Raw genomic sequence first — 27,031 nt, 5'->3', positions numbered from 1 at the left:
AATGAATTTGCAACCTTTTGTTTATGTTTTACTAGTAGTAGTTTTCCTTTAAATGGTTACTTTAATTTTTTTAAAAAAGAAAAGAAAAAAAACAGATTAAGAAACAATAATGTAACTTACTCCCATAATATTAAGAGAAGTGAAAGTTTATTACCATCTTTTTTATTTGAATCTAATATTAGGATGGAAGTATGTATAAGTGGTTCATCCCTGATATATATAAAAACCATTTCCATAAAACTACAGTTACTTCTATAAAAACTGTTCTTTTAAAAATAGTAAATTAAAATTATGTTTTGTATTATTATTAAATAATTCTGAAAAAATATGTCAAGGAAATAGTAATAGAAAGGAATTGGTTATTTTAATTCACAGATTAATTTCTTTCTTAATTAAATTCTTGGTGGTTTCTTTCAGCTTACACCATTGCTAAGTATGGTATGTCTCTGTGTGTGCTTGGAATGGCAGAAGAATTTAAAGGTGAAATTGCAGTCAATGCATTGTGGCCTAAAACAGGTATGTACTTACAAAAAATCCATTTATTGGATTCTCATTTATTATCTTTGACATTCTTTGCTGGGTGGGGTGGGGTGCGAGTGAGTAGACTGTCAAAGGTAACCTCAGTCTGTCTGTTGGGAAAAAAGTTCAACTTTTTATTGTGCATAAAAGGCCCTTTTCAATCATCTTCTAGCTTTGACTTGATCTGCATGACTACATGATTGCTGTACTAGAAACACTGAACCCAGGAACACTTGAAGAGTCTCATTAAAGCCAACAGGAAGCCATCTGCGTTTCCCTAACCTTTTTTCCATCGCTGTCTTTGGTACCTTAAAAAATTCTACAGATTCTCATACTTTTGTCTTCTCCTCACACATCCCAGCAAATGCTTCTTTACTTTCTGGTATTCTTACTACTTTGTCTTTTTCCTTTATGAAAAACCAACTTTTCTGTACTTTCACATGAGTTCTGAGTTCACAGAGTGCCTAGATCCCCTTTAGGTGACAGAATCACCTGCATATGGCTGGGTATGCAGCTTTAGAGTTAAATGTATGATGGAAGCTGATGGGTGCAGGCTAGGGAATATGGTGTATAAATATGAGGGAAAGTCAGTAAAAATGGCAGAAAGGGAAAGCTTGTCCTTGTGGGTTCTTATTCTCCACTTATATATCAGAACAGCTTAACAGAGGTAAAAGACAAGACGAACTATGTCTATTATACGTTTTTTCATATATTTAATAGATAATGCCTGTGAAAACCTTAACTACTTTCATCTTAAATCTAAATGACAATCCTACCCCACAAAAGTATGATAAAGGGAAAACGTAGTGGGAATCACTTTTTCATTTTATGTATTTAACAGAACCTTTGTTGCACTAACGTCAGTACTCCAACATGTAAATTAGTGTGACCCCTTTCCAAGGAAACTCCTTAGGGGTCAAACTGGTGTGTCTGCTCCTAGGACAGTGCCCTCCATTCAGTGGTCACTTAGGTGTTTTTTGAATGAATGATAATTTTGGATTCCCTTTGAAAGTATCTTCGTATTCTTCATTATATTCCTTGAAACATACAGATTGCAGACTGGAATATTTTCACTTATTTGAGGGTACAGGGGGTTTCTGAGAAGGTGACTGTTGAAACTTATGGCCTTGCTGTCCACCCTTTCCAATGACCAGCAAACTCCCCGGAGTGGAGCAGGTGTTGGGGTGGCAGGCAGGCAGGACATGGAAGGAATGAGCAAGACATTGATTCTGTAAGAGGAGTAACTGAGAAGCTTGAAGGAGGTTATTCCCCTCTGGGCCAGAGGACAGAATGGGGCCAGTAGAGAGCATTGGAGGGAGAATTAATACTCAGAAGTTCCTGGAGAGACCTCAGCCCATGGAGATCTGAGGCCCTCACCTGGGTGATTCAACAGGTGAGATAAGTATTTCCTACCCTTAAGGCTGAACAGTGAGGAGACCAGGGAGAATTCTCCTTTAAGCCTCCAAATGGATTCAGTAACTGGTACATCTGCTGTATTACCCACCCGTGGGGCAGAGACCACTGCACTTGCCCCTGCTGCCAAGGTTGCCATTGTTTAAATTATCTAAGGGTGAGTAGAGCAGTGAAGAGACAAAAAGTGCAGTGCAGCTAAGGGGATCCAATATCCAGACACAGGAAGAATAAACAAACACTGCTGTCTGTTAGAAGAACACTTAATTCAGTATTTTTGCAAATTATGATAGCCCTAGATGTACTCTTGAACGGAACTGCCGCATATAGCAGTGTGAATTGTACCCAGAGTTGTAGCTTAGAAACAAATGAGGGATTTCTTTTGCTTCCCATCTGCTGTGTACTAGGTGAGGAGATTTCCTCAGCTCCAGGCAGTAGTGAAAGACCTAATGGTCTATGGTATTGAAGCTGGGAGAACAAGGGGCTGTGGGTGAGAATTTATGGAGCCCTGGGATATGTTGCTAATGCAACTCTTAGGAAAATTTAGCCGTTGCAGCCAGCTCTCTAGTCACTATCTTTCTTTTCTAATAAGAACTCCAGGAATCAAAAACATTTTTTAAATGAAATATAGTTGATGTACAATATTATGTTAGTTGCAGGTGTACTGCATAGTGATTTGACATTTGCATACATTGTGAAATGATCACCACGATAAGTCTAGTAACCATCTGTCTCCATACAAAGTTATTACAGTATTAGTGCCCATATTCTTTATGCTGCATATTACATTCCTGTGGCTTATTTATTTTATAGCTGGAGGTTGTACCTCTTAATCCCTTTCACGTATTTTTCCCCACCCTTCACCCCACTCTCCTCTGGCAACCATGTGTTTGTTCTCTGTATCTATCAGTCTGTTTTCATTTTGTTTTGTTTGTTTATTTTGTTTTTCAGATTCCACATATAAGTGAGACCATATGATATTTGTCTTTGTCTGACATTTCACTTAGCATAATACTCTCTAGATCCATCCATGTTGTCACAAATGGCAAGATTTAATTTATTTAATGGCTGAGTAATGTTCCATTGTGTGTGTGTGTGTGTATCACCACATCTTCTTTATCCATTTATCCATCGATGGACATTTAGGTTGCTTCCATATCTGGGTTATTGTAAATAATGCTGCAGTGAACATTGGTGTGCATATATATTTTTGAATTAGTGTTTTTGTTTTCTTTGGGTAAATACCCAGAAGTGAAATTGCTGGATCATATGGTAGTTCTATTTTTAATTTTTTAAGGAGGAATCAATTTTTTAAAATTCCATCTGAAGTTTGACTAAGATTCTTTATGCCCTGACCTACTGTGGGATCAGAACCATGATTTATTGCTTCTTCGTTTCCCTTGTTACTGTAGCAGACACAGTTCTTCTAAGATTTTCTAGAGAGTGATATTCGTTGCAGTGAGGCAAAGATGAGAGTGAAAAAACTGCTTCTACAATATTTTTCAAACTACATGTCAAGACTCATTGGTGAGTCACGAAATCAATTTAGTGAGGCATGAAATCAATTTAGTGGATTGTGAAATCTACTAGGTAGCAGCCAGAATTTTGTTGTTGTTTCATTTTATTTCTAATTGAATAAAATAGAAAATATTAGAGAGCATTGCATATAGTAAGAGTCAATGTTGTTTCATAAACTTTTTTCATATATAAATGAAATAGGTATATGTTTGTGAGTGTATATGTGTAGGTATTATGTGTTTTTAGTCATGCTGATAAAAAGTGTTACTTGTGAATCACAGTAAAACAGTTTAAAAGCTCACACTTTATTGTACCTCTTTTTTTTCAACTTCTTTTCCTTCTCATCCTTTCTCAACCTCCTCCCCCTACCTTAATCATTGCTGTTACTAAAGTTGATAGATAGTGAGAGTCGGGCAGTTAGTTAGAAAGGGAAGTCTCTGAGATAAAGTCTGAACATAGTGTTTTCCCTCTTGGTACCTCTATTATGTTACTTGACGCTTTATATTCATTCATCTTCCAAACATTTTTATATGCCAGGCACAGTTCTCTGCGCTATTTATTCATTATGTATTCAACAGATAATTTATTAAGTATCTACTATGCACAAGGTACGTGGGGGTACTAAGATGAATGTGATGAAGTCCTTACCTTCAGAGAGTTTACCACTTAATGCGAGAGATGGAAGAGTTTGTTGCCATCATTTACACTTTGTCCTTCTTTCCTTGCCTCCACTCCTCTAACCTTTAGGTCTTTGGGATTCTGGGGTAACAAAATGAGAAAAAGCCTAGTCTAACGCTAAAAATTTGAGATTTTATTCATCAGCAAATACTTCCTGGATACCTATTATGTCCTAAGCTCTGTTCTAGTTGCTTAAGATACATCAGAGAACAAAGTGGACAAGAATATCTGCCATTATGGAACTTATAGTATAATTGGGAGAGACACAATAGACATTTAACATAATGAATAACAAACTATATAATATGCTAGAAGGTGATAATGCTATGGAAAAAGTAGAAGAAGGTAAGGGAGATTAGAAGTCTCAGGTGTTGGGGAGGATAAGTTGCAATTTTAAATAGGGTAGAAAGGTTTGGCCTTTTTGAGGTGACATTTGAGTGTAGAAGTCTTCAAGTAAGGAGGTGATGGAGTTCGCCTTGGGGATGTGTTAGTCAATGGGGTATTTGAGGGAAAAGCATTGAAGACAGAAGACATAGGCCCTTGAAAGGTCCTCTGAGGTGAGCCTGCTTGGCAATGATGAAATAGCAGGCAGAAGGCCAAAGTGGCTGGAGTGAGGGGAGAGTGGTAGGAAGTGAGGAGATGATGCTTATGAGGAAATGGTCAGATGTTGTAAGGTTCTTGCCAAGACTTGGGTTTTTACTCTATGAGTGAAATGAGGAGCTTTTGCAAGGTTTTGAGCAGAGGAGGGGCCTGATTCTTTTAAATTTGTAAAAGAATCTCTCTGGCTGCTCTCTTGAGAATAGATTCTCATAGGGCAAAAGGAGAAACACGGAGACCAGTTTGGAGGCTATTGGAGTAACCTAGGCACAGATAATCGTAGCTGTGACCAGGGTGATAGCAGAGGCAGAGAGTGGTCAGATTCCGATATTTTTTGAAGTTAGAACCAACAAGATGTGTTGATGGATTAGATATAGGATATAAGACAAAAAGAAGAGTCAAGGATGACTCCAAAATTATTTTGGCTTTAGTAACTGGAATAATGGAGTTGCCATCAGCTGAGATGAGGGAATGCTACAGACAGGGGGGGTTGGGGAACAAATTCAGTTTGGGGCATTGTGATTGAGCATCCAAGTGGAGATGGTCAGTAAGCAGTTGGAAGTCCGGGGGTCATGAGGGAGGTCCAGGCTGGAGATGGAAATTTGTGGATTTTCAGCATATAGACGGCATATAGAGTCACAAGGCTAGATGATGTCAGCTAGAGAGTGAATAGAAGAAGAGAAAGGATCATTGGCCATTGCAACGTTAAGAGGTTGGGAAGAAGAGGAAAAAATACACATAGGAGAGTAAGGTAGGAAGAAAATCAAAGAGTATGATGTCCTGAAAGCCAATTGGAGAAAGTGTTTCAAGGAAGAAGAGGAGTGATCAGTTGTGTCAAATGCTGCTCATAGCTCTTACAAGATGGGGACTGACCTCTGGATTTAGTAATCTGGACATCTCCTTCATATCACTTATAACATTTGAAATTAAATTGCTGATTTTGTAACCATAATTGTTTAATGTCTTTTTTTGGGGGGCTGTGTTGGGTCTTCATTGTGGCATGCAGGATCTTCATTGTGGCATACGGGATCTTCGTTGAGGCATGCGGGATCTTCGTTGAGGCATGAGGGATCTTTCGTTGTGGTGCGTGGGCTTCTCTCTAGTTGCGGTGCGTGGGCTTCTCTCTAGCTGCGGCATGCGGGCTTCTCTCTAGCTGTGGCGTGTGGGTTTTCTCTCTCTGGTTGTGGTGCAGGCTCCATAGCGTGTGGGCTCTGTAGTTTGTGGCACGCAGGCTTTTTTGTTGAGGCGCATGAGCTCAGTAGTTGTGGTGCGTGGGCCTAGTTGCCCCGCAGCATGTGGGATCTTATTTCCCTGACCAGGGATCGAACCCGCGTCCCCTGCATTGGAAGGCGGATTCTTCAGCACTGGACCACCAGGGAAGTCCCTGTTTAATGTCTTTCTTACTAGAACAGCTTCTTGAAGGTAGAAACAGTATCTGTTTTGTTCATTTTATTATAGTCATTGTAGACATTAAATAAGTATTTTATGAATGAATGAATGTGCAGTATGATTTCCTTCTACCTAGGTCCAAGATAGGCATTCTGAACAAAGCTTATATAAGGAAGGGGGAGAACATTGTATGACAGGGAATGTGGAGGACAGTATCAGGATTGGAAGAAGAAATCAGCTCACTGCTGAGACTTTGCTTTAGCTTTGAGATGTTCGTTTTAGGTTGACTAGACATCTTGGAACCATTGGTATCATTTGGGTCCTAGATTTGTATAGCATAGTGAATTCAGTTGACGGTCATGTTCCATATGATACACGGCATGATGAATTATGTACGGGATACTTTTAAAACGTAGCAAGAGGGCCATGTATTTCAAATTAAAGGTTAGGAAAGGTTGTTTTCTAATGGAACAATTGAAATGAGACCGCAAGAGGATATTGGAGTTAGCAAGAAGGAGACTGGGCAAGGCATTCCTGGCAGAGGGAACAAAAAAGCCTGCAGTATGGGAAAATACCATGTGTTTGGTGGAACTACAAGGAGTTTAATATAGTGTACCTTTGATGGGGTGTGGGCTGTTTATTTCCCTCTGAACTTGAGCATCTGCAAATGGGTTCATATTGGCCTGGATGTTGGGGGGGTATGAGGTTGTGGGGAAGATGGACAAACTAAGCCCATGGGGCTTGATTGCCAGGTTTAGGAGCTTGAATTTATTCAGCAGAGAGCCACTTTAGAATTTTAGAAGCAAGAGAACAATAATAAGAAGGAAAAGAGGAGCGGTGGTTTGTTGATGAGGTTTAGGAAGTTTAATTTGGCATCTGAATATAGGGTGACTTGTAAGTTTGTGGAAAGAGGAGGCAGGAAACCTAGCTAGAATATTGCATGATTCATGATGGAGGCAATGAAAATGGATTTGAGAGGGTGTTCATGATCCTGGCTGTTTGGGAGGCCTCTATTTAAAAAACACATCTCTTCTTTCTGGACTGTGTAGAGTGGTTCTTTCTTTATGCTTGCTGGAACCAGAAGCAATCTCCCAACATTACTGCCCTTCCAGGAAGAGGAGATTTATTGCACTTAATGAAATGAGTACAGTGTGACATATATTATCTACAATCAAAACAGTGTCCTGGTCCACACTGTTCGTCCTCTCTGGCTCAGTGTTCCTTCTCTACACTGGCTACATTACCCCTTCTGGGTCTAGAACTTTCACGCCAGTGAATTCAACACATCCAGAAAAGGGACTAGAAAGCATGCCTTTAGTAGTTCCACAACATGAGGATCTCAGGCCCCCGACTATGTCACCTTCAAAAATATAATTTTCTATTTTTACAAAACCCATTTCATAGTTTCTGTGGATGTGGAGGGTGGGGAGGGGAGGGGAGGAGGGATGAGGGCTGCTATTGAAAACGCCTGCTGCGTCTTGCGTCTGGATTGGTCAGAACAAGTGTGGTAGAAGAGGAAAGTACACTTTTTTTTTTTTAATATTTATTTATTTGGCGTGTTGGGTCTTAGTAGCTGCACGCGGGATCTTCATAGCAACATGTGGGATCTTTTTTTAGTTGCGGCATGCTGGACCTTTAGTTGCAGCATGTGGGATCTAGTTCCCTGACCGGGGATTGAACCCAGGCCCCCTGCAATGGGAGTGCGGAGTCTTAGCCACTGGACCACCAGGGAAGTCCCAAAGGTCCACTTTTGGATAGGTTTCATGTGAGCTGGGGTGGGGAGTCTGGAACTGGTGGCTCCTGATCTTGGCAATGGCAGTGGAGAGGAAGATAACAAAAGCATCACAGAATAGCTGCAGTCCTCTGTCACCTGGACCACATTACATGTAGACATGGGAACTCAGCTAACCAGGGAGGTCAAGGTGACAAGGTGGCAGCTGGCCTCTCTTGGTACTAGAAACCAAAACCGGTTTCCGTTTATCAAGGAACCTACATACCAACAAGGTTAAGCAGTTTATACCATATTTCATTGATTCTGAGATGCCCATGTTTTCACATTTTTACATCTTTGATATCAGGTTGCTCTTACAGTTGATGATATATTGTAGTTTAATTGGCAGGGTTTTTTCCCTCATTGGTACACTGTTTTTAAGTTATTTATTTATTTATTTATTTATTTATTTATTTAGGCTGTGTTGGGTCTTTGTTGCTGCGCGCGGGCTTTCTCTAGTTGTGGCGAGCGGGGGCTACTCTTTGTTGCGGTGCGCAGGCTTCTCATTGCGGTGGCTTCTCTCATTGCAGGGCACGGGCTCTAGGTGTATGGGTTTCAGTAGTTGCAGCACATGGCCTCAGTAGTTGTGGCTCATGGGCTCTAGAGCGCAGGCTCAGTAGTTATGGGTGCATGGGCTTAGTTGCTCTGAGGCATGTGGGATCTTCCCAGACCAGGGGTCGAACCCATGTCCCCTGCATTGGCAGGCGGATTCTTAACCAATGTGCCACCAGGGAAGTCCCTCTCAGTGGTACACTTTATAATCAATGGTATCTTTGGTTCAGTGAGTACATACAAGAATGTACGTGTGGGGCTTCCCTGGTGGCGCAGTGGTTAAGAATCTGCCTGCTAATGCAGGGGACACAGGTTCGAGCCCTGGTACGGGAAGATCCCACATGCCGCGGAGCAACTAAACCTGTGCGCCACAACTACTGAGCCTGTGCTCTCTAGAGCCTGCGAGCCACAACTACTGAGCCTGCGTGCTACAAGTACTGAAGCCTGCGTGCCTAGAGCTGGTGCTCCACAGCGAGAGAAGCCACCGCAATGAGAAGCCCGCGCACCGCAACGAAGAGTAGCCCCAGCTCGCCGCAACTAGAGAAAGCCCGCATGCAGCAACGAAGACCCAACACAGCCAAAAATAAATAAATAAATAAATTTATTAAAAAGAAAAAAAAAGAATGTACGTTTGTGTGTGGGTACAGAGAACAGATTAGTGGGTACCAGAGGGGAAGGGGAGGGGGAGAGTGAAGTAAGTAAAGGGGATCAACTATATGGTGATGAATGGAAAGTAAACTTTTGATGGTGAACATAGTATAGTGTATACAGAAGTCGAAATAAAATGTTAAACACATGAAACGTCTATAATTTTTTTAAATTTATTTTCTTTATTTTTATTTTTTGGCTGCGTCTGGTCTTAGATGCGGCATGTGGGATCTTCGTTGAGGCATACGGGATCTTTTTCATTGCGGTGGAACACCGGGAAGTCCTGAAACGTCTATAACATAATAAACAAATTTATTTAAGATGTTATGGAAAGACTCGAACGAACTTTTTGGCCAACCCAGTAAATTTTTTAAAAGATATTTTGAAAAGTCTGGGAATGAATGGCGGTAATAGTGGCACAACATTGTGAATGTACTTAATGCCAAAGAACTGTACACTTAAAAATCGTTAATCTGGGACTTCCCTGGTGGTCTAGTGGTAAAGAATCTGCCTTCCAGTGCAGGGGACGCGGGTTTAGTCCCTGCTCAGGGAACTAAGATCCCGCATGCCACGGTGCAGCTAAGCCCGTGCACCACAACTACTGAGCCTGCACGCCTCACCTACAGAGCCCATGCGCTCTGGAGCCTGTGTGCCACAACGAGAGAGAGAAAACCCGCATGCTGCAACTAGAGAGAAGCCTGCACACCACAAGTAGAGAGAAGCCCACACACAGCAAGTGGAGAGAAGTTCGCACACCGCAACGAAATATCCCGCATGCCACAACGAAGATCCGACACAGGCAAAAATTAAAAAAAAAAAAAAAATCAATTAAAAACAAAACTCTTGGCTAGTTAAGCCAAATGTTTAAAAAAAAAGTTAACCTGAAAACCAATAAAATGCACCCAAGCCATCAAAAAGAATGGTTAAAATGTATATACATGTGGTTAAAAATGGTTAAAATATATATTTATCTCCACAATAAAATACTTAAAAAGAGAAAATAGAGAAATGCAAATCAAAACTACAATGAGGTATCACCTCACACCAGTTAGAATGGGCATCATCAGAAAATCTACAAACAACAAATGCTGGAGAGGGTGTGGAGAAAAGGGAACCCTCTTGCACTGTTGGTGGGAATGTAAATTGATACAGCCACTATGGAGAACAATATGGAGGTTCCTTAAAAAACTAAAAATAGGATTACCATATGATCCAGCAATCCCACTACTGGGCATGTACCCAGAGAAAACCGTAATTCAAAAAGACACATGCACCCCAATGTTCATTGCAGCACTGTTTACAATAGCCAGGTCATGGAAGCAACCTAAATGCCCATCGACAGACGAATGGATAAAGAAGATGTGGTACATATATACAATGGAGTATTAGCCATAAAAAGGAACGAAATTGAGTCATTTGTTGAGACGTGGATGGATCTAGAGACTATCATACAGAGTGAAGTAAGTCAGAAAGAGAAAAACAAATATCGTATATTAACGCATGTATGTGGAACCTAGAAAAATGGTACAGATGAACCGGTTTGCAGGGCAGAAGTTGAGACACAGATGTAGAGAACAAACGTATGGACACCAAGGGGGGAAAACCGCGGTGGGGTGGGGATGGTGGTGTGCTGAATTCGGCGATTGGGATTGACATGTATACACTGATGTGTATAAAATTGATGACTGATTAAAAAAAAAAAAAATTTATCGGAGCCCTCCCAAAAGCCAAGAGGCTTAATGTGTTTGTTTGTTTTTAATTTATATTTTATTGAGGTAACATTGGTTTATAACATTATACAAGTTTCCTGTATAAAAGCATTATATTTCTACTTCTGTATACACTACAGTGTTCTCACCACCAAAAATTTAGTTTCCATCCGTCACCATACAGTTGATTCCCCTTTACCCATTTCTCCCTCCCCTATGATAACCCCTACTTTGTTCTCAGTGTCTACGTGTTTGTTTTTGTTTGGTTTGATTTGCTCATTTATTTTGTTGTTTGCTTGTTTTTTGTATTGCACATATGAGTGAAATCATAGGGTATTTGTTTTTACCTGTGGTCTCTCATCCGACCTTCCCAGTGGATCAGTGAGATTATTGCTATTATCCACACTTTACAAATGAGGAGACTGAATTAAGGGGAATAAAGTAGAGTGGATATGTATAAATTAAAAAAAAAAGAAAAGCCATAATTATTTCTTGTGCTTAGAAAACATAAAGAAATTTATTCACATACTTTTCCAAATTTCCAATAAAACGAGCTGTAATCAGGGACTTCCGTGGCAGTCCAGTGGTTAAGACTTTGCCTTCCAATGCAGGGGGTGCAGGTTCGATCCCTGGTCGGGGAGCTAAGATTCCCACATGCCTCGTGGCCAAAAAACCAAAACATAAAACAGAAGCAATATTGTAACAAATTCAATAAAGACTTTAAAAAAATGGTCCTCATCAAAAAAATCTTTAAAAAAAAAAAAAAAAACAAGCTGTAATCAGGAAAACCACTCAAAAGGTAGCAGATACTTTTCCAATTATTCCTTAATAAGACTTAAGTTTTAGGGCTACTTTTAGGATTCTTGTGATCCGGGGTGTATTACAAATCTTGAATATATTTTTTTTTTTGCCAGAAATCATCAGGGAATTTGACTTGATTGATCATGTTGTTAATCTGTTTTTATGGTCAGTTTTATAACCTGTTGGGTTGGCCTGTTCACATCCTAGAAACTTTGTTGGGAATAACTATTTGGCTCACTTCCTGATTTGGGGGGTTTATTTGTGCCTTCTTTGTATCTTCCGTAGAAAGGTCATTAAAGTAACAGTAGGTTGTTTGGGAATACCATTCCTTGTTCTTACATTGTGTGTGTGTATGGATGCACACACACATGCATGACATGTATATACTTACATGACGTATTCTTAACAATTTTTAAGAATTTGCATGCCATTCATATAGTCTACAGTGAGACTGGAGTGTGTATGTATACATATAGTCTTATTGTAGACTATATTCAAATATTTACAGAAAAATTCTGCAGTTTATGGGAGTAAGATGATAACTGAACTCAAAACTGTTGGTTAACAAAGTATGCCCATTAGTCACATGGTGGCTAAGAGCCTGGCTCTGGAGTAAAGCTGCCACGTGTTTGAATTCTAGGTCCTGTAACCTTGGACAAGTTCCTTAACCCCTCTGCCTGAGTACTGTCATCTTTAAAATGAGGATAACAACAGTACGTACCTCATGGAATTCATTCAGATAATGTACGTAGAGTATGTAGCAGCATGCCCAGCACAGGACACACATAATAAATGTTAGCTTTTTTTTTTTTTTTTTGGCTGGGTTGGGTCTTCGTTGCTGCGCGCGGACTTTCTCTAGTTGCGGCGAGCAGGGGCTACTCTTTGTCGTGGTGCGTGGGCTTCTCATGTGGTGGCTTCTCTTGTTGCAGAGCACAAGCTCCAGGTGCACGGGCTTCAGTAGTTGTGGCATGCGGGCTCAGTAGTTGTGGCTCGTGGGCTCTAGAGCACAGGCTCAGTAGTTGTGGTGCACCGGCTTAGTTGCTCAGCGACATGTGGGATCTTCCCGGACCAGGGCTCAAACCCATGTTCCCTGCATTGGCAGGCGGATTCTTAACCACTGCGCCACCAAGGAAGTTCCTGCTATTTTTTATTAATAAGGTACCAGGTCAAGAGTAAGGCCAGAGCTCTTGAGCTATTGGTAAAGTAAAAAAAATTATTCCTAGTAAAGACATTTTAGTTACAATATGGAGAAGTATCTTCTAATTCAATGCTATTAGGAAATTCCCCAAGTTAATGTGCACTCTTTGAAAGAGCGATGTGTGCTAGGATGTAATTGCCATGAAAGTCGGGACTTTTTGTCTGTTTTGTCCACTCATCTGTCCCCAGTACCTCCAATAGTGCCTGGCTTTTTTGTAAGGCTCAATAACTATTTCTTGAATGAGTGAAAAGGGTCAGTGGCTCTTAAAAGCTATAAACTTTTCATCTTGTGGACTGAATTGTATAAGTTATTCCAGTATGTAATGATTTCAATATGGTTTAATAGTGGAATGGAGAGTTTATCTAAATTACTGGAAACTCGGACACCTAAAGTACATTTAAACAAATTGACTTTCATTGCTTTAAATGTAAGCTAAAATACGTATGTAAATTGAGTTGTTACTATTTACAACTGTGACAACGTGTAATTAATAATGTAGTATTAATGGTAGAGTTTCAAGTTACTTCATAAAAAACATATAATTTAAAAATTAGGGGCTTCCCTGGTGGTGCAGTGGTTAAGAATCCGCCCGCCAGTGCAGGGGACACGGGTTCAAGCCCCGGTCCAGGAATATCCCACATGCCACGGAGCAACTAAGCCCGTGCACCACAACTACTGAGCCTGTGCTCTAGAGCCCGCGAGCCACAACTACTGAGCCCGTGTGCCACAACTACTGAAGCTGGCTCGCCTGGAGCCTGTGCTCCTCAACAAGAGAAGCCACCACAATGAGAAGCCCATGCACCACAACGAAGAGTAGCCCCCGCTCGCTGCAACTAGAGAAAGCCCGTGTGCAGCAACAAAGACCCAAGGCAGCCAAAAATAAATAAATAAAATTCAAATTTATATGCACTGAAAACAGTGGGAATTATATGCAAATATTGATAGTAATTATCTGGGCTTCCCTGGTGGTGCAGTGGTTAAGAATCCGCCTGCCAATGCAGGGGACACGGGTTCGGTCCCTGGCGCTGGAAGATCCCACATGCCACAGAGCAACTAAGCCCGTGAGCCACAACTACTGAGCCTGCGCTCTAGAGCCTGCGTGCCACAACTACTGAAGCACGGGCGCCTAGAGCCGGTGCTCTGCAACAAGAGAAGCCATGACAATGAGAAGCCCACGCACCGCAACGAAGAGTAGCCCCTGCTCGCTGCAACTAGAGAAAGCCTGCACATAGCAACGAAGACCCAACACAGCCAAAACTAAAACCAAATAAATAAATAAATTTATTTAAAAAAAAGGTAATTATCTCTGGGCAGGGAGATATAGATAATTTTAAAATTCTTCCTTGGGACTTCCCTGGCGGTCCAGTGGTTAAGACTCCACGCTTCCACTGGAGGGGGTACAGGTTTGATCCCTGGTCAGGGAACTGAGATCTGGCATGCCGCAGGGTGTGGCCAAAAAAAAAATTTCTTCCTTTTAATTCTCTTTTTTTCTAGTATTTCATAAATGAAAGTAGTATCTGAACTTAAAAGGGACCCCCATGTCCAGCCAGTATCTATTGAATGTTTATGGTATATTTGTCATTGTTTTAGGCACTAGGGATACAGTGATGAACAAGAAAAACTGTCTCTATATTCTAGTAGAGGAAAAAGAGAAAATAAGCTTAGGAAAGGAGCTCCATATTTTAGAGACAGGAAACTGAGGCCGAAAGATGTTAAAGTAGCTTGCCGAAAGTCATGGCATAGTTGGCATAAAAATGTCAGTCACCTGATTTACAGCTCAGTGCTCTTGCTGTTATTCCTCACTGGCTTTCTTGTCTCTCAAGAATGGTATGCAAATTCTTTGAGCATTCTTAATCAGAAATCTAATTGAATTTTGCCATGAGTCTCATGAAGGAGTACTGTATAAGGCAGTGTTGTGTAGAGCAAGGAACATGTGTTGTCTACCCAGTTATGTCAGTAAAACATTTGGCAAATCCTTTAAGCTCTCTGGACCTTTTTGTTATCACCTGAGTTATAAAGAGATTAGTTGTCTTGCTTGTTACTCCCATAGTCCTATTACTCGATTTAGAGTCACGTATGTGTATGTTTGTTTTCTCTACAGCCATACACACTGCTGCTATGGATATGCTGGGAGGATCTGGTATCGAAAGCCAATGTAGAAAAGTTGATATCATTGCAGATGCTGCATATTGCATTTTCAAAAAGCCAAAAAGTTTTACTGGCAACTTTATTATTGATGAAAATATCTTAAAAGAAGAAGGAATAAAAAATTTTGATGTCTATGCCATTACACCAGGTAATGCATATAGTTTTCAAAAGTAGTGATGTGTTTTTCCACATTTTCTGCAATGGACATACATCTGTTTTACGTGCATGTTTATGTGATTATAAAATTAATATGCTCTTTTAAAAGCTGTCCTCCTAGTGAAAGGAAAAACCCAGACCAACACAACTGGAAAAAAAGAGAAAGGGAAAATAGAAGTGAGTTGAAGGCTTTTTAAGTGATGCACAGATAGAGAAGGTCACATCAGCTTCTAACCATTTCCAAATCTTGAAACCAAAAATGAAAATTAGTTTTTAAAGTTGGCCTTAAAATCACACAGTAAAGATTTCCTTCAAGGATATGGTAACAGATGATACAGTGGTGAGTTTTTTACAAAAACTTTTTAAGATTATGGGCTTTCCAAATGTTGTCTCTTAAGTGCAGTCTGAGAGTAACTTCATGATGAATGGTGAAGGTGAATGAACAGGGTCTACCCCATGTACAGGGGGTATTTGAGAAGTTCTCAGAAGGCCCCTTGTTCAAAAATAATTCTTACTGTTGTAACTGTAGGTGATGATGGTGATGATAATGCATTTTTACTTTATGTATAAAGTATACTATATGATAGACAATATAGCCCCAAATGGGAGTCGTATTTATTTGTGCAAAAGTGTATTTTAAGTATTATTCATTAGGTTGAGCTTCTAGGTGACAGAAACCACGTTTCTATTTGTATCATCCCTGTCTCTTCAGTTTGAACTGAATTGAATTAAATAGCTCTTTGCAGTTTTAAAAAACAGTTTTATATACAGTATCTGTTTAGCCTTCATAGCAATCCTGTGAGGGAAGCAATATTGTATAGTGATTAGGAACAAGTGGAGTTTGGGAGGAGATAACCCAGTTCCCTTTTCTGCTCAGCTGCTCACTAGCTGGGTGGCCTTAGGCATGTCACCTGTTTTCTCTGAGCCTCACTTTCCTTATTGGTTAAAATAAAGGAAAGATAATTTGTACACAGGATTTTTGTGAGAACTAAATGCAATAATGTATATAATGTGCTGGGCACGGTACCTGGCTTATGGTACAATCATAGTACTCAGTAGTTAGTATTTATGTAACTACTAAAGTAATTATCACTTTAGGTTTTAAAGACACAATGTCACTGTGCACAAAATTTTAAATTTGATTTAAATTAAAAATCGTATCAAGTGTTGAGAACTTAATACGATTATGGAATTATGATTAAGTGTTAGGATATAACAAAGACTGGTGCATTCCTGCCCTCCAGTTTTTTTAATCTTCTGAGAGGGAAAGACAGACACACATTGACAGAGATGGGAAACAAGTTCTTCTTAATGAGGAACCCCCTTCTTTCTGGGGCGCCAGGTAGGAAATGAGTCCAGAGCATTTTGGAGGGATGTAGCACAGAAGGGTTTCATGGATAGGTGAGAAGGGGCAAAAGCTCTTGGGAGAGCAGTTAAGGGCTTAACATAACAGGCAACTCTTTGGTTGGATCTTAAAGATGAAATTTGTTGAAGGCGAGGAGGATAACTGGATTACAGGAAAAGTGTTTTAGCTTAATGAAGGTCAGATAGTTTGACACTTCTCATGGGAGTCTTTTCCACAGCACCAGAATGATCAATAAAATAAAAAGTAACGTTTATTAAACAGGTGTTAAAATCTTAATATACTGAAGTTGTTTATTAAACAGGTGTTAAAACCTTAATATACTGAAGTTGTTACATTAACCTGATTATTTTTGGGGTCAACTTTTCAGGCCATCCTTTGTTACCAGATTTCTTCCTGGATGAACAGCCAGTTATAGTTACCAAGAAACCGGAAACACATGGTAAGACGTAGACCATATTTTCTGTAGGAAAATAAAGTTACTAACTTATGTATTTCTTCCAAAATGTAGAATTGAACATTTCTGCCTTCAAGCTTTTTCCTCTTTTCTTTTTTTTTTTTTGGACGTGCCATGAGGCTTGTGGGATCTTAGTTCCCTGACCAGGGATAGAACCTGGGCCCCTGGCAGTGGAAGTGCCGAGTCCTAACCACTGGACCGCCAGGGAATTCCCTATTTTGTAATTTAAACTAGACAAGTAATGTCTTAGTTAATTCTAGCAAAGAATTTTTTTTGTTATAAATTTATTTATTTTTATTTAACTTTGGCTGCATTGGGTCTTCGTTGCTGTGCTCAGGCTTTCTCCAGTTGCGGCGAGTGGGGGCCACTCCTCGTTGCGGTGCGCGGGCTTCTCATTGCAGTGGCTTCTCCCGTTGCGGAGCATGGGCTCCAGGCATGCAGGCTTTAGCAGTTGTGGTATGTGGGCTCAGTAGGTGTGGCTCGCGGGCTCTAGAGCACAGGCTCAACAGTCGTGGCGCATGGGCTCAGTTGCTCCGTGGCATGTGGGATCCTCCCGGACCAGGGCTCAAACCCGTGTCCCCTGAGTTGGCAGGCGGATTCTCAACCACTGCGCCACCAGGGAAGGTTGTCTTTTTCTTCTACCAGTAAGAAGTTTTTGATATATCTTTTCATTTGATTTTAAAAAAAAGTTGTCTTTAAAATACACCTTTTTAAAGGTTTTATTTCTTTTCCTTGGCATTGTTTTTAGGTGTTTTGTGTTGATACTTTATTTTGAGGAAAAATGTGTCACATCAAAATACATCTGACACCATTCTCAGAGTTTGTGCTGTGTGACTACTTTATGGGAGAAATTACCTGCAAAGGAGGTTTGGGTTTTGCTTTGTTTTGTTTTTGTAGTTTAGAAACAATAGCTTTCTTGAATTGGTCCAGAGTTTACATTTTAATCTTTGTGTTCTGGCATGATGCCACTAACTTACTGAAAGATGTCAGAAGAAACACTCTTCAGTGAAACCCCATGAGAAGAATTTCTCTCGTGGTTTATTTTTTTTGGCTGCACTGATCCTAGTTCCCCTGCCAGGGATCGAACCCACACCCCCCACAGTGAGAGTGCAGTGTCTTAACTGCTGGACCGCCAAGGAAGACCTCTCTCATGGTTTATTAACAAGAATAGCAGTGCTTCTTCTGGGCCCTTACCTTATTTTTATATTATAGACTCTGTGAATCTCCTTAGTGACCATAGATTCTTTAGGTGGAGGCTAGAAAGTTTAGGAAAACATTTCTTCTGTACCTTTAGGAAACCTATAGAACCATACCACAATGCATTTCGGTGACAAATTTATTTCTAGCTTAATCTTATCTTTTTTATCTTTATCTTTTCTTTGTCCGAATTTTTGGAGGCAATTTCAAAAAATTAAGTAACAAAAAAGGCAACTTTTCTTTTGTATTACAGAAAATTTGAAAAATATAGAAGGGAAAATGGTCACTCATAATCCCATCACCTAGAGATAACTCCTTTTAAAATTTAAGTTTTTAAAAATTTTAAAAATTAGATCTTTGATTTGGTTGCCACATGGATATATCAGAGTATTAAAACAAGGCTGTCAATCTTTTCCTCAAAAGGCCTCATACAGAATGGCAGAAGTTAGTTAGAGAGCTTATCAAAGTCTAGAAGAGTCTATCTTCAAGATAGGCAAGTCCGAAATCCAGATTTTTGCCCAGTACCCTAAGATTGGATCTATGTTTTAGAGGAAGATGCGTATAAACTAAGCTCATTTAAATACCAAATTTAAATAATAAGAACCACTTATCAATCACATACATTCATGTTGTTTTTCAACAAATATTTATTGGGCACCTACTATATGGCAAACACTGTGCTAAGTACTTTGCATGCATTGTCTCATTTAATACTTACAATCCTACAAGGCAGGTATCATTGTCCTCATTTTACATTGGAGATCACAGAACTGGCAGGTGGCAGAGCCAGAATTTAAATTCGTATTTTTCTGATTCTAAAGTCCATATCCTTAACCAGTAAACTTAATTTCCTAACTCCTGAATACTTGAAGTATTAACATATTTTCCCCCCAGTAATCCAATTTATTTTATAATGAGGAGTTGCCATCTCACAGACTAAACATGGAGTTGCTGTGAGCAGCTCGTTCTCTCCCTCTGGGCATAATGACATAGAGAACAGAATCATAGTCAGAAGATTGTTTCATGACCATGGACTCAGAATAAGATGGGTTAGATAAGCAGAATGTAAGATAAATGTTTACTGACATCGGGCTTTGATAGGAGTGATTTTTGTCTTTGGGATCAGAATATGTCAGGTGCATTGACTGCAATCCCTATATCCATCTCTACAGGCGGGATGCCCTCATCTTTGAGGTCAGAATTCTCAAATTCCTTTGGCTAAAGCCTCTCTTCCCTGTGCAAAAAATTAAGTGGAGAAGTGATGTTTCAGTCAACTGTAATTCTACTTGACATTTTCTGTAGATACATTAATATATTCATATAGGTAGTAGCTCAGTATTTCTGGCCTGAGATCTAACTTAACTCTTTCAGGTGATTTTTTTACATCCATATCCAGATCTATTGTATGTTGATTTCACAGTGTCTCTCCCAGAGGTCAACGTGTATCCCTCATTTCCAAAGGGGGAGGAAAATATTGACAGCCTTGTACTTTTTCTGGTATTTGTGCTTTGTGTATTTGTTTTGTATAACATATATGTAATTATTATTTTTTTCAATAAATATATTTATTTATTTATTTATGGCTGTGTTGGGTCTTCATTGCTGTGCACGGACTTTCTCTAGTTGCGGTGAGCGGGGGCTACTCTTCGTTGCAGTGCGCGGGCTTCTCATTGTGGTGGCTTCTCTTGTTGCAGAGTACGGACTTTAGGCACGCGGGCTCAGTAGTTGTGGTTTGCAGGCTTTAGAGCGCAGGCTCAGTAGTTGTGGTGCACGGGCTTAGTTGCTCCTTGGCATGTGGGATCTTCCCGGACCAGGGCTCAAACCCGTGTCCCCTGCATTGGCAGGTGGATTCTTAACCACTGGGCCACCAGGGAAGCCCTCTTCATTGATTTTTCCTGCCCATTGCAACACAGGGAGTTCACTCAGTCTTTTTTTTTTTCAACCTCCAGTTTATTTTTTCTTTTTTTCTTTAATTATATTTTTAATTGCTTCTATTCCAGTTTTTCTGGATTCCCCTCAGAAACACTTAGTCTGGCTACCCTGTCCCTTTCCCCTGTAGTTTTCACTATCTTTTGTTACTATTTCCATATTTTTGTTCTTTTCTTCTGCATTCTGAGAGACCTTTTCAAGTTTGTACTCTGTATTACTGATAAGATTTTAGACACATTCATCTCTCTTCCATATTGCCCCTAATGTTTAATTCTGCTATTATACTTTTTGTTTGTCATGTTTCCCGTTTCCTTTTTCATTTTATTTTATTGTTTTTTCATCTCAGCCAGTTATATATGACTTTCTGCCCTTGTTTTATATTAGTTTTCATGTGAAGGAGTTCTTGTGACATTTCTGTGACATTTCTTAATCATAGTTTTGGGAGTCACGATGTCTCTGGTTTATGATTCTCTGGGCAGGTGGTCCATGGCTCAGGGGCCTGTTAATTCATCTTGCTCTGAGTTTGTACACTAATGATGCAATCTACAGCAGCAGTTCTAGTACATCAATGATGTTATCGACAACAGCAGTTTTAGTCATCTGACCGTGGTTGATTAGTGTTCAATTAGCATAGGATTGAGGTCAGACTGGACAAGAAAGGCACTAAGGTCAGAGGAGACAAGCAAGGGAATAAAGTTTTGGGGCTTCCCTGGTGGCACAGTGGTTAAGAATCCGCCTGCCAATGCAGGGGACACAGGTTCGTGCCCTGGTCCGGGAACATCCCACATGCTGAGGAGCAGCTAAGCCCATGAGCCACAACTACTGAGCCTGCACTCTAGAGCCCACGAGCCACAACTGCTGAGCCCGTATGCTGCAACTACTGAAGCCCGCGTGCCTAGAGCCCGTGCTCTGCAACGAGGGAAGCCACTGCAATGAGAAGCCCCTGCACCACAACAAAGAGTAGCCCCTGCTCACCGCAACTAGAGAAAAGCCCGCGCACAGCAACAAAGACCCAATGACGCAGCCAAAAATAAAATAAATTAAATAAATTAATTAAAAAAAGAAAGTACTGCTTGACTGAGAAAGACAAATATCATTAAAAAAAAGGGGATAAAGTTTTGGATAGAGAGACTAATCATAAACCTGGTAAACTTAGGGGAACTTGGTTTCATTTGTTTCCCAAAAGTTTCCATATTTGTTGTGTACTGAATGTACCTTTCAAATATATTACTGGTTTGTTTTTTGTCTCCTAAAGTTTTATTCTCTTGTGCAGAGTCATCATGCTATGTCTAAATATTTCAGGTGATAAATGATGCAGTTTATCTCTTGGCAAGTGTCTTTCAAGGCTACACTGAAGTTTTTGCTGCCATCTCCTTGGCATCTCAGATGACAAAGATGATATATTGATTAATAGACACATCACCTGAAGTAGGAGTTCCAGCAGTTATTATATGACAAACTTAGTTCTGTCTGGTATTATACCTACTAAAACCAAATACATTCCTATATATTTCCTGCCTCCAGAAACTTGAAGGAAGCCTGTGTCTTTGCTTTCCTCACTTTTAGCAGCCTCTGCTTGGCCCAGTTCTGCTGAGTTTAGGTCTTGGTTCTCTGCCCAGCCTTTATGTTGGCTATATAAAATTACATAGTTAGACATAGAAGAAAATGTAGAGGAAGCATTACCCAGTCAGACTGCTTGGGTTGGAATTCCTGCTGTGCCACATACTGCCATGTAACCTTAGGTGTGTCACTGAGTATTCCAGTTGCCATTTTAAAACCTCACTCACTTCTTTTTACTTTAATCTTGAATTGTGTTTATTTTATTAAACATATTGAAATGCCTCCTGAAACAAGACACATTATAAATAAGAAGGGGGAAACTAACTTTTTATATTTATTTTATATCTGGTCACCTTCATGAGTTTTTGTCTTGTTTTAGACTTTTAATAGTTTGTAATAGAGAGACAGTTACTGAAAGCATAGACTTTGGGATAAGACAGATCTGGGTACAAATCCTGTCCCTGTCGCTTAAATCTGTGACCTTGGACAAGTCACTTCAGCTCTCTGAAACAGTTTTCTCAGCTCTCACTTTCCTTATGTGAGTGTCATGAGGATTAAGTATAATAGATAGTGCATCATATTGTGAAATTTATATAGTAAGTCCCCTATAAATGTTAGTTGATGTAATTATCATTGAGTAATTATCTTGAATTTCCTAAATGCCCAAACTTACTGTCTACATATAATAATAGTATCTTACAGGATTATTTCTGGCATATATCTTAATATACTGACTCGAACTTCCAGGAGAATTTGGAAATATTTATTGAAACTATTTATTTTAGATATTCTTATTTTATTCTTAATTTTAAAGGGAAAATCTTTAGATTTTACCCATAAGTAAGGTATTAGATGCTGGTTAAGATTTTTTTATCAGTTATTTAGATTAATGTCTATATTTTTATTATATATTTTCTATATTTTATTTTTTGTTATATTTTGAATATGGCAGTCAATTGGGTAACTTCCTTTTTCTATGTTCTTTTCCTTGAAGGTTTGACATATCTCACCTACTAAGTTATTTGAGTCTTTTCTGAAGTCGTTTCTTTGAAAATGTTTTTATTTTGTCATTCAATTATTGGCTTTTTCTAAAATAAAAAAACCAGAACTATCCATTTGAAGTTTTAAAATTTATTTAAGGGTTGACATGTAGTATTCATTTATAATTTAAAATTTTTCATATTTATTTTATCCCTTTTCTCTTTTTAAAGTTTTTTTTTCTCCTTTTTTCTTTGATTACATTTTCCAGAAAGTTGCCCAGTTTTACTGTATCTTATTGTTTTTTCTCAAAAGAACCAGATTTAAAATTTTATTTCATTTTTCATTCTACTGCTTTTCTCTTTACTGATTCATTATTTCTTTTTATAACAGCTTTGAGGTATAATTTATGTATACCAAAAATTCACCATTTTAAAGTATGTAGTTAAGTGATTTTTAGTATATTCACAAAATTCTGCAACCATTTGATTCATTACTTTAAAAATTTTTGCTTTATTATATTCTCTTTTCTGCTTTCTTTGAGGTCACACGTTTTTGTTCCTTTTCTTGCTTGTTAGGCTAATATTCATTTTTATTCCTTTAAAAATAATAAAATAATTTTGACTGTGCATTTACCCCCTTAATATAACTTTGGCCACATCCAATAGATTTCGTAATGTAATTTAATCAATTTTGATACCATTTTAAATTAATTTGTATAGAAAAGCTTAGTACAGAAAAGCATAAAGAAAATTTTTTTAATTACATGTAACCCACCATCCAAGTATAAATACTGTCTGTATTTTGGTTTATTTCTTTCCAGTCTCTTTTATTTTTTGAAAATATAACTTAAAATTCATATCCACAAATATATACTTTACCTGATTGGATCATATTTTATTTAATTGTATATACTTCATTTTACTTAACATTATATTGTGAATATTATCCAGGTCTTCAAAAACAAATTTTTGAAATTGGCAACTTAGTATTGTATCACATGAATAATATTTATTTTAGTGGTTTGTAATTGTTTCATTTTATAAATGTTACAGGATTTTCTTATAGTGGATCACTAAAAGTGGATAATCAGGCAATGGGAGGGTTCCTGATACATACTATGAAACTTCCGTCCAGAATTATAAATATTGGCATTATATGAGTACCTCCCTCACTACACTGTCAGCATTAAATACTGAAATACATATCTGAATTTTTAAACTGGCTTCAAAATACCATAATAATAATATATTCTTTGCTCCATTGGATCTTAAGTATTTCATCTTTAATATCTGCTGAACTTTGTGAGAAGGATTTTACTGTTTATTTGTGTCTGGAAACATCATAATGGAAGGTAGTTTATATTCAATAAATTTAGGATACTTTTGAATTGGTTATGTTGTACTCTGGAGTATCTTTATGCTGTCAGTTAGATTTTATTTAATAGCCTTTGGTGAGTTATATTGGACAAGATGGCTGGGTATAATTTGAGCTGGGAGATAGATGGAGAGTTAATCTTCAGCCTAGAGTACAGATTGTCCTTTGAGTTAGTTTAAATAGCAAATTATTCTCAGCTGTTTCTGGGGGCAGCCAAACTGCCCACAAATAATTCCAGGAGGATAAATAAAGACACAGAGGTTGGTATTAGGGGACAGCTTCATGCTATGGGATTCGAACTGTCCTATGCACTGCAGATCTCCCCTGGCTCATCATATGCTGAATGGTTATGGCCAATGGTTTAAGTGACTACAAAATTTAAAATGTTGCAACCTCTATTCCCCTGACCTTGCATTTCTAGGTAGTGGGGCCTTCATGAGACTAATACATGGTTTGACCTACCTCTTCATCTAGTGGGAGGGACCAATCTGATTGAGATTGGGAGAAGAAACGAGTTTGTGTGGTTTAGACCCTTTTGAGCCTTCTTTCTTTCAGAGTAGACTATCCTCAGTTTTCACATGATCTTTACTTACAGAGGCATTTCCATTCCTTGATGGGAGGAGGCAGGTTCAATCCAGGGATGAAAAGACTAGGTGAATATGTTTAATTTAGAGGTAAAGTTATTGAGAAGTTCACTTGGCTGTTGATTCAAGCTACAGTTGCCAATTCATTTCCACTCATTTACACAGTTGATATTCTGATCTCCATCTTTCTGACTCCACGGTCTTCTTTTCTCATTTGGTTTTGGAACTCAGGGACAATGATAAAGGAGTGATTAATTGTTACCACTAAAACTCTAATAGGTTGTTTAAATCTGTTTATTATAAACACTGTATAAATTAGTGGGTTTTTTTAAAAGCTAATCTGAGAGGTAGTCTTTTACTTGAAGAGTATAAACCATTTACATTTATAATCGTAACTGACGTGTTTGGCTGTTATTCCATCAGTTTGATTTATGCTTTTATGCTTTAAGATGCCACTGAATGTATTTAAGGTCATTTTGGTTAAATGGGTCTAACTGGTAGCAAGTCTGTTTGCTAATTAATTAATTTTGTGTGTGACCTTATATTGCCTAGGCTTTAAAGGTACTTATATCAATAACATTTTATAGGTGCTCTTCCAGAATTGAAAGAAGAGGAGGCACAGCCACCACCAAAACCACGTTCTGGAGCTGTGGAAGGAACATTTAGAATTGTTAAGGACTCTCTCAGTGATGATGTTGTTAAAGCCACTCAAGCAATCTATCAGTTTGAACTCTCAGGTAAGGGTTACTTCTGGTAATCTGGAGCTTTTATGAAACAAAGTAGGATATTTCCCTTGGAAGTATATCAGCCTCCAGTGGTAATAACCTGGAATAGTTGGCTATATCCAGACCCTTACCCAAGAATGTAGACATTTAAGAGTAGCAAATAACTACTGGTTTGTATTTTTGTGTTCTTTTCTTTTTGGTTTTTGTCCATCTGTTAAGTTTCTGATTTGTGGTTACCATGGGGTTCATATATGTTGACCCATAATTATATCTATTTGTTTTAAACTGGTATTTCCACATATAAGTGATAGACCTGTTTTCTACTTGTTTTTATAGTTCTTCTCTGTTCTACTGATTTGTATTTTTAAGTTAATATCAGTGCATATGGACATATGTAAAATAAAATTTCCTTACAGATACTTCCAGTGTTAAATAACTCCTTAGTGTATGTAATTGAGAGAAAATCCTATTTACAAGGGTATATGGATCATGACAGGTAGTATAATATAGTCATTTATCAACCATGCGCACCTTGCCTGTTTTTTGGCTGCACCACGGGCTTATGGTATCTTACTTCCCTGACAAGGGATTGAACCCGGGCCCACAGCAGTGAAAGTGCCGAGTCCTAAGCACTGGACTGCCAGGGAACTCCCTTGCCATTTTTTAGCTTTGATATTATTCAGGTCACTCTGAATGCAGTCAGCTTTTAAAACCTCTCAGTATTTTTCTTCTCAAAAAAAAATGCATTAGTATTAATGCATGTTAACAAGAGTTTTAAGAATTAGCTACCACAGTCCCATTGTACGCAAACTTTGACATTATCAGTTCTTTTATCCTTTGTCACCTCTATTTTATCTTAGTCCATCTGCATCTTCCTGTTTTTACTTCCTTTTCTTAGAACCCATGGTCCATTGCTTCAGTCACTCTTTTACCTGTATCCTAAACTTCCTGACCTGGTGCTTATGTCACCAGCTGTCAAAATCCTAGTCCTGGATGATCAAACTCTCTGGCTGCTCCACACTTGCATCCAGGTTGCTAAGTCTTGCTGGAGAAATGGCAGAGGGTGGGGGGTGGAATCACACCACCCAGTGAATCTGTACCAGTAAAAATTCATCACTGCTCCTCTCCAATGTCAGAATTCTGTGTTTCTGTGGTCAGCTTATTGCCTCATTTTCCACAGTGACTTTTTTAAACCTCTCAGTGTTCCTCAAATCTCCCATCTCTCCCTTCACCACTTCCCTGCCAGTTTCAGCAGATAAAGTGACCTCCTCTTTCACAGAGATAAGGGAAGCCTACAGACAGGAATTGCTTCAGCTTCCTGCCATCTGATACCAAACTGTTGTAGGCATTGACCTCTCTTCCTCCTCTCCCAACAGGCAGAGCTCAAGTCCACATCCGTGCATCCTAAGCTTTAATGTCCATACTGATCACCGCTGGGCATGCTAAAAATGCAGAATCTGATTCAGTAGGTTTGAGGTAGGGTCTGAAGTTTGCATTTCTGATGTGATGACAGTACTGCAGTTCATGGATCACACTTTGAGTAGCAAAGTTCTAGATCCCATTTCCTCTGGTCTCCTCAGGAAATGTGTGCTGTCTCTTCCACCTGTTCATCCTGAAGCCTCCTTCCCAGTGGTTTTTTAACATTCCCAAAGTCTATTCTATCTTTAAAAAAAACCCAGCAATAACAACCTTCCCAATCACACCCCCCACCCCCCATCTTTCTTCTCCCTTTCAGAGCCAAACTTATTTTCATCTACAGTTCACTCT

The 27,031-nt window shown here is 39.0% G+C and overlaps 1 protein-coding gene across 4 annotated transcripts in view; it reads left to right on the top strand.

The window, feature by feature from the left end:
- The window catches only part of HSDL2 (hydroxysteroid dehydrogenase like 2), a 94,183-nt gene that overhangs the window by 57,001 nt on the left and 10,151 nt on the right, over window positions 1-27,031 (top strand). For 3 of the 4 annotated variants that reach the window (XM_061200108.1, XM_061200106.1, XM_061200109.1), the window contains 4 exons: window positions 418-516; window positions 14,892-15,086; window positions 16,828-16,899; window positions 25,127-25,276. In XM_061200108.1, the coding sequence (XP_061056091.1) occupies window positions 418-516; window positions 14,892-15,086; window positions 16,828-16,899; window positions 25,127-25,276 (516 nt within the window). The remainder of the gene's footprint in view (window positions 1-417; window positions 517-14,891; window positions 15,087-16,827; window positions 16,900-25,126; window positions 25,277-27,031) is intronic. The other variant, XM_061200107.1, reaches the window with a different exon arrangement.

Source organism: Eubalaena glacialis, chromosome 9 (assembly GCF_028564815.1).
Source record: "Eubalaena glacialis isolate mEubGla1 chromosome 9, mEubGla1.1.hap2.+ XY, whole genome shotgun sequence".
Classification (NCBI taxonomy): domain Eukaryota; kingdom Metazoa; phylum Chordata; class Mammalia; order Artiodactyla; family Balaenidae; genus Eubalaena; species Eubalaena glacialis.
The sequence above is the reverse complement of the archived record's forward strand: the minus strand, read 5'-3'. Positions and strand labels throughout refer to the sequence as shown.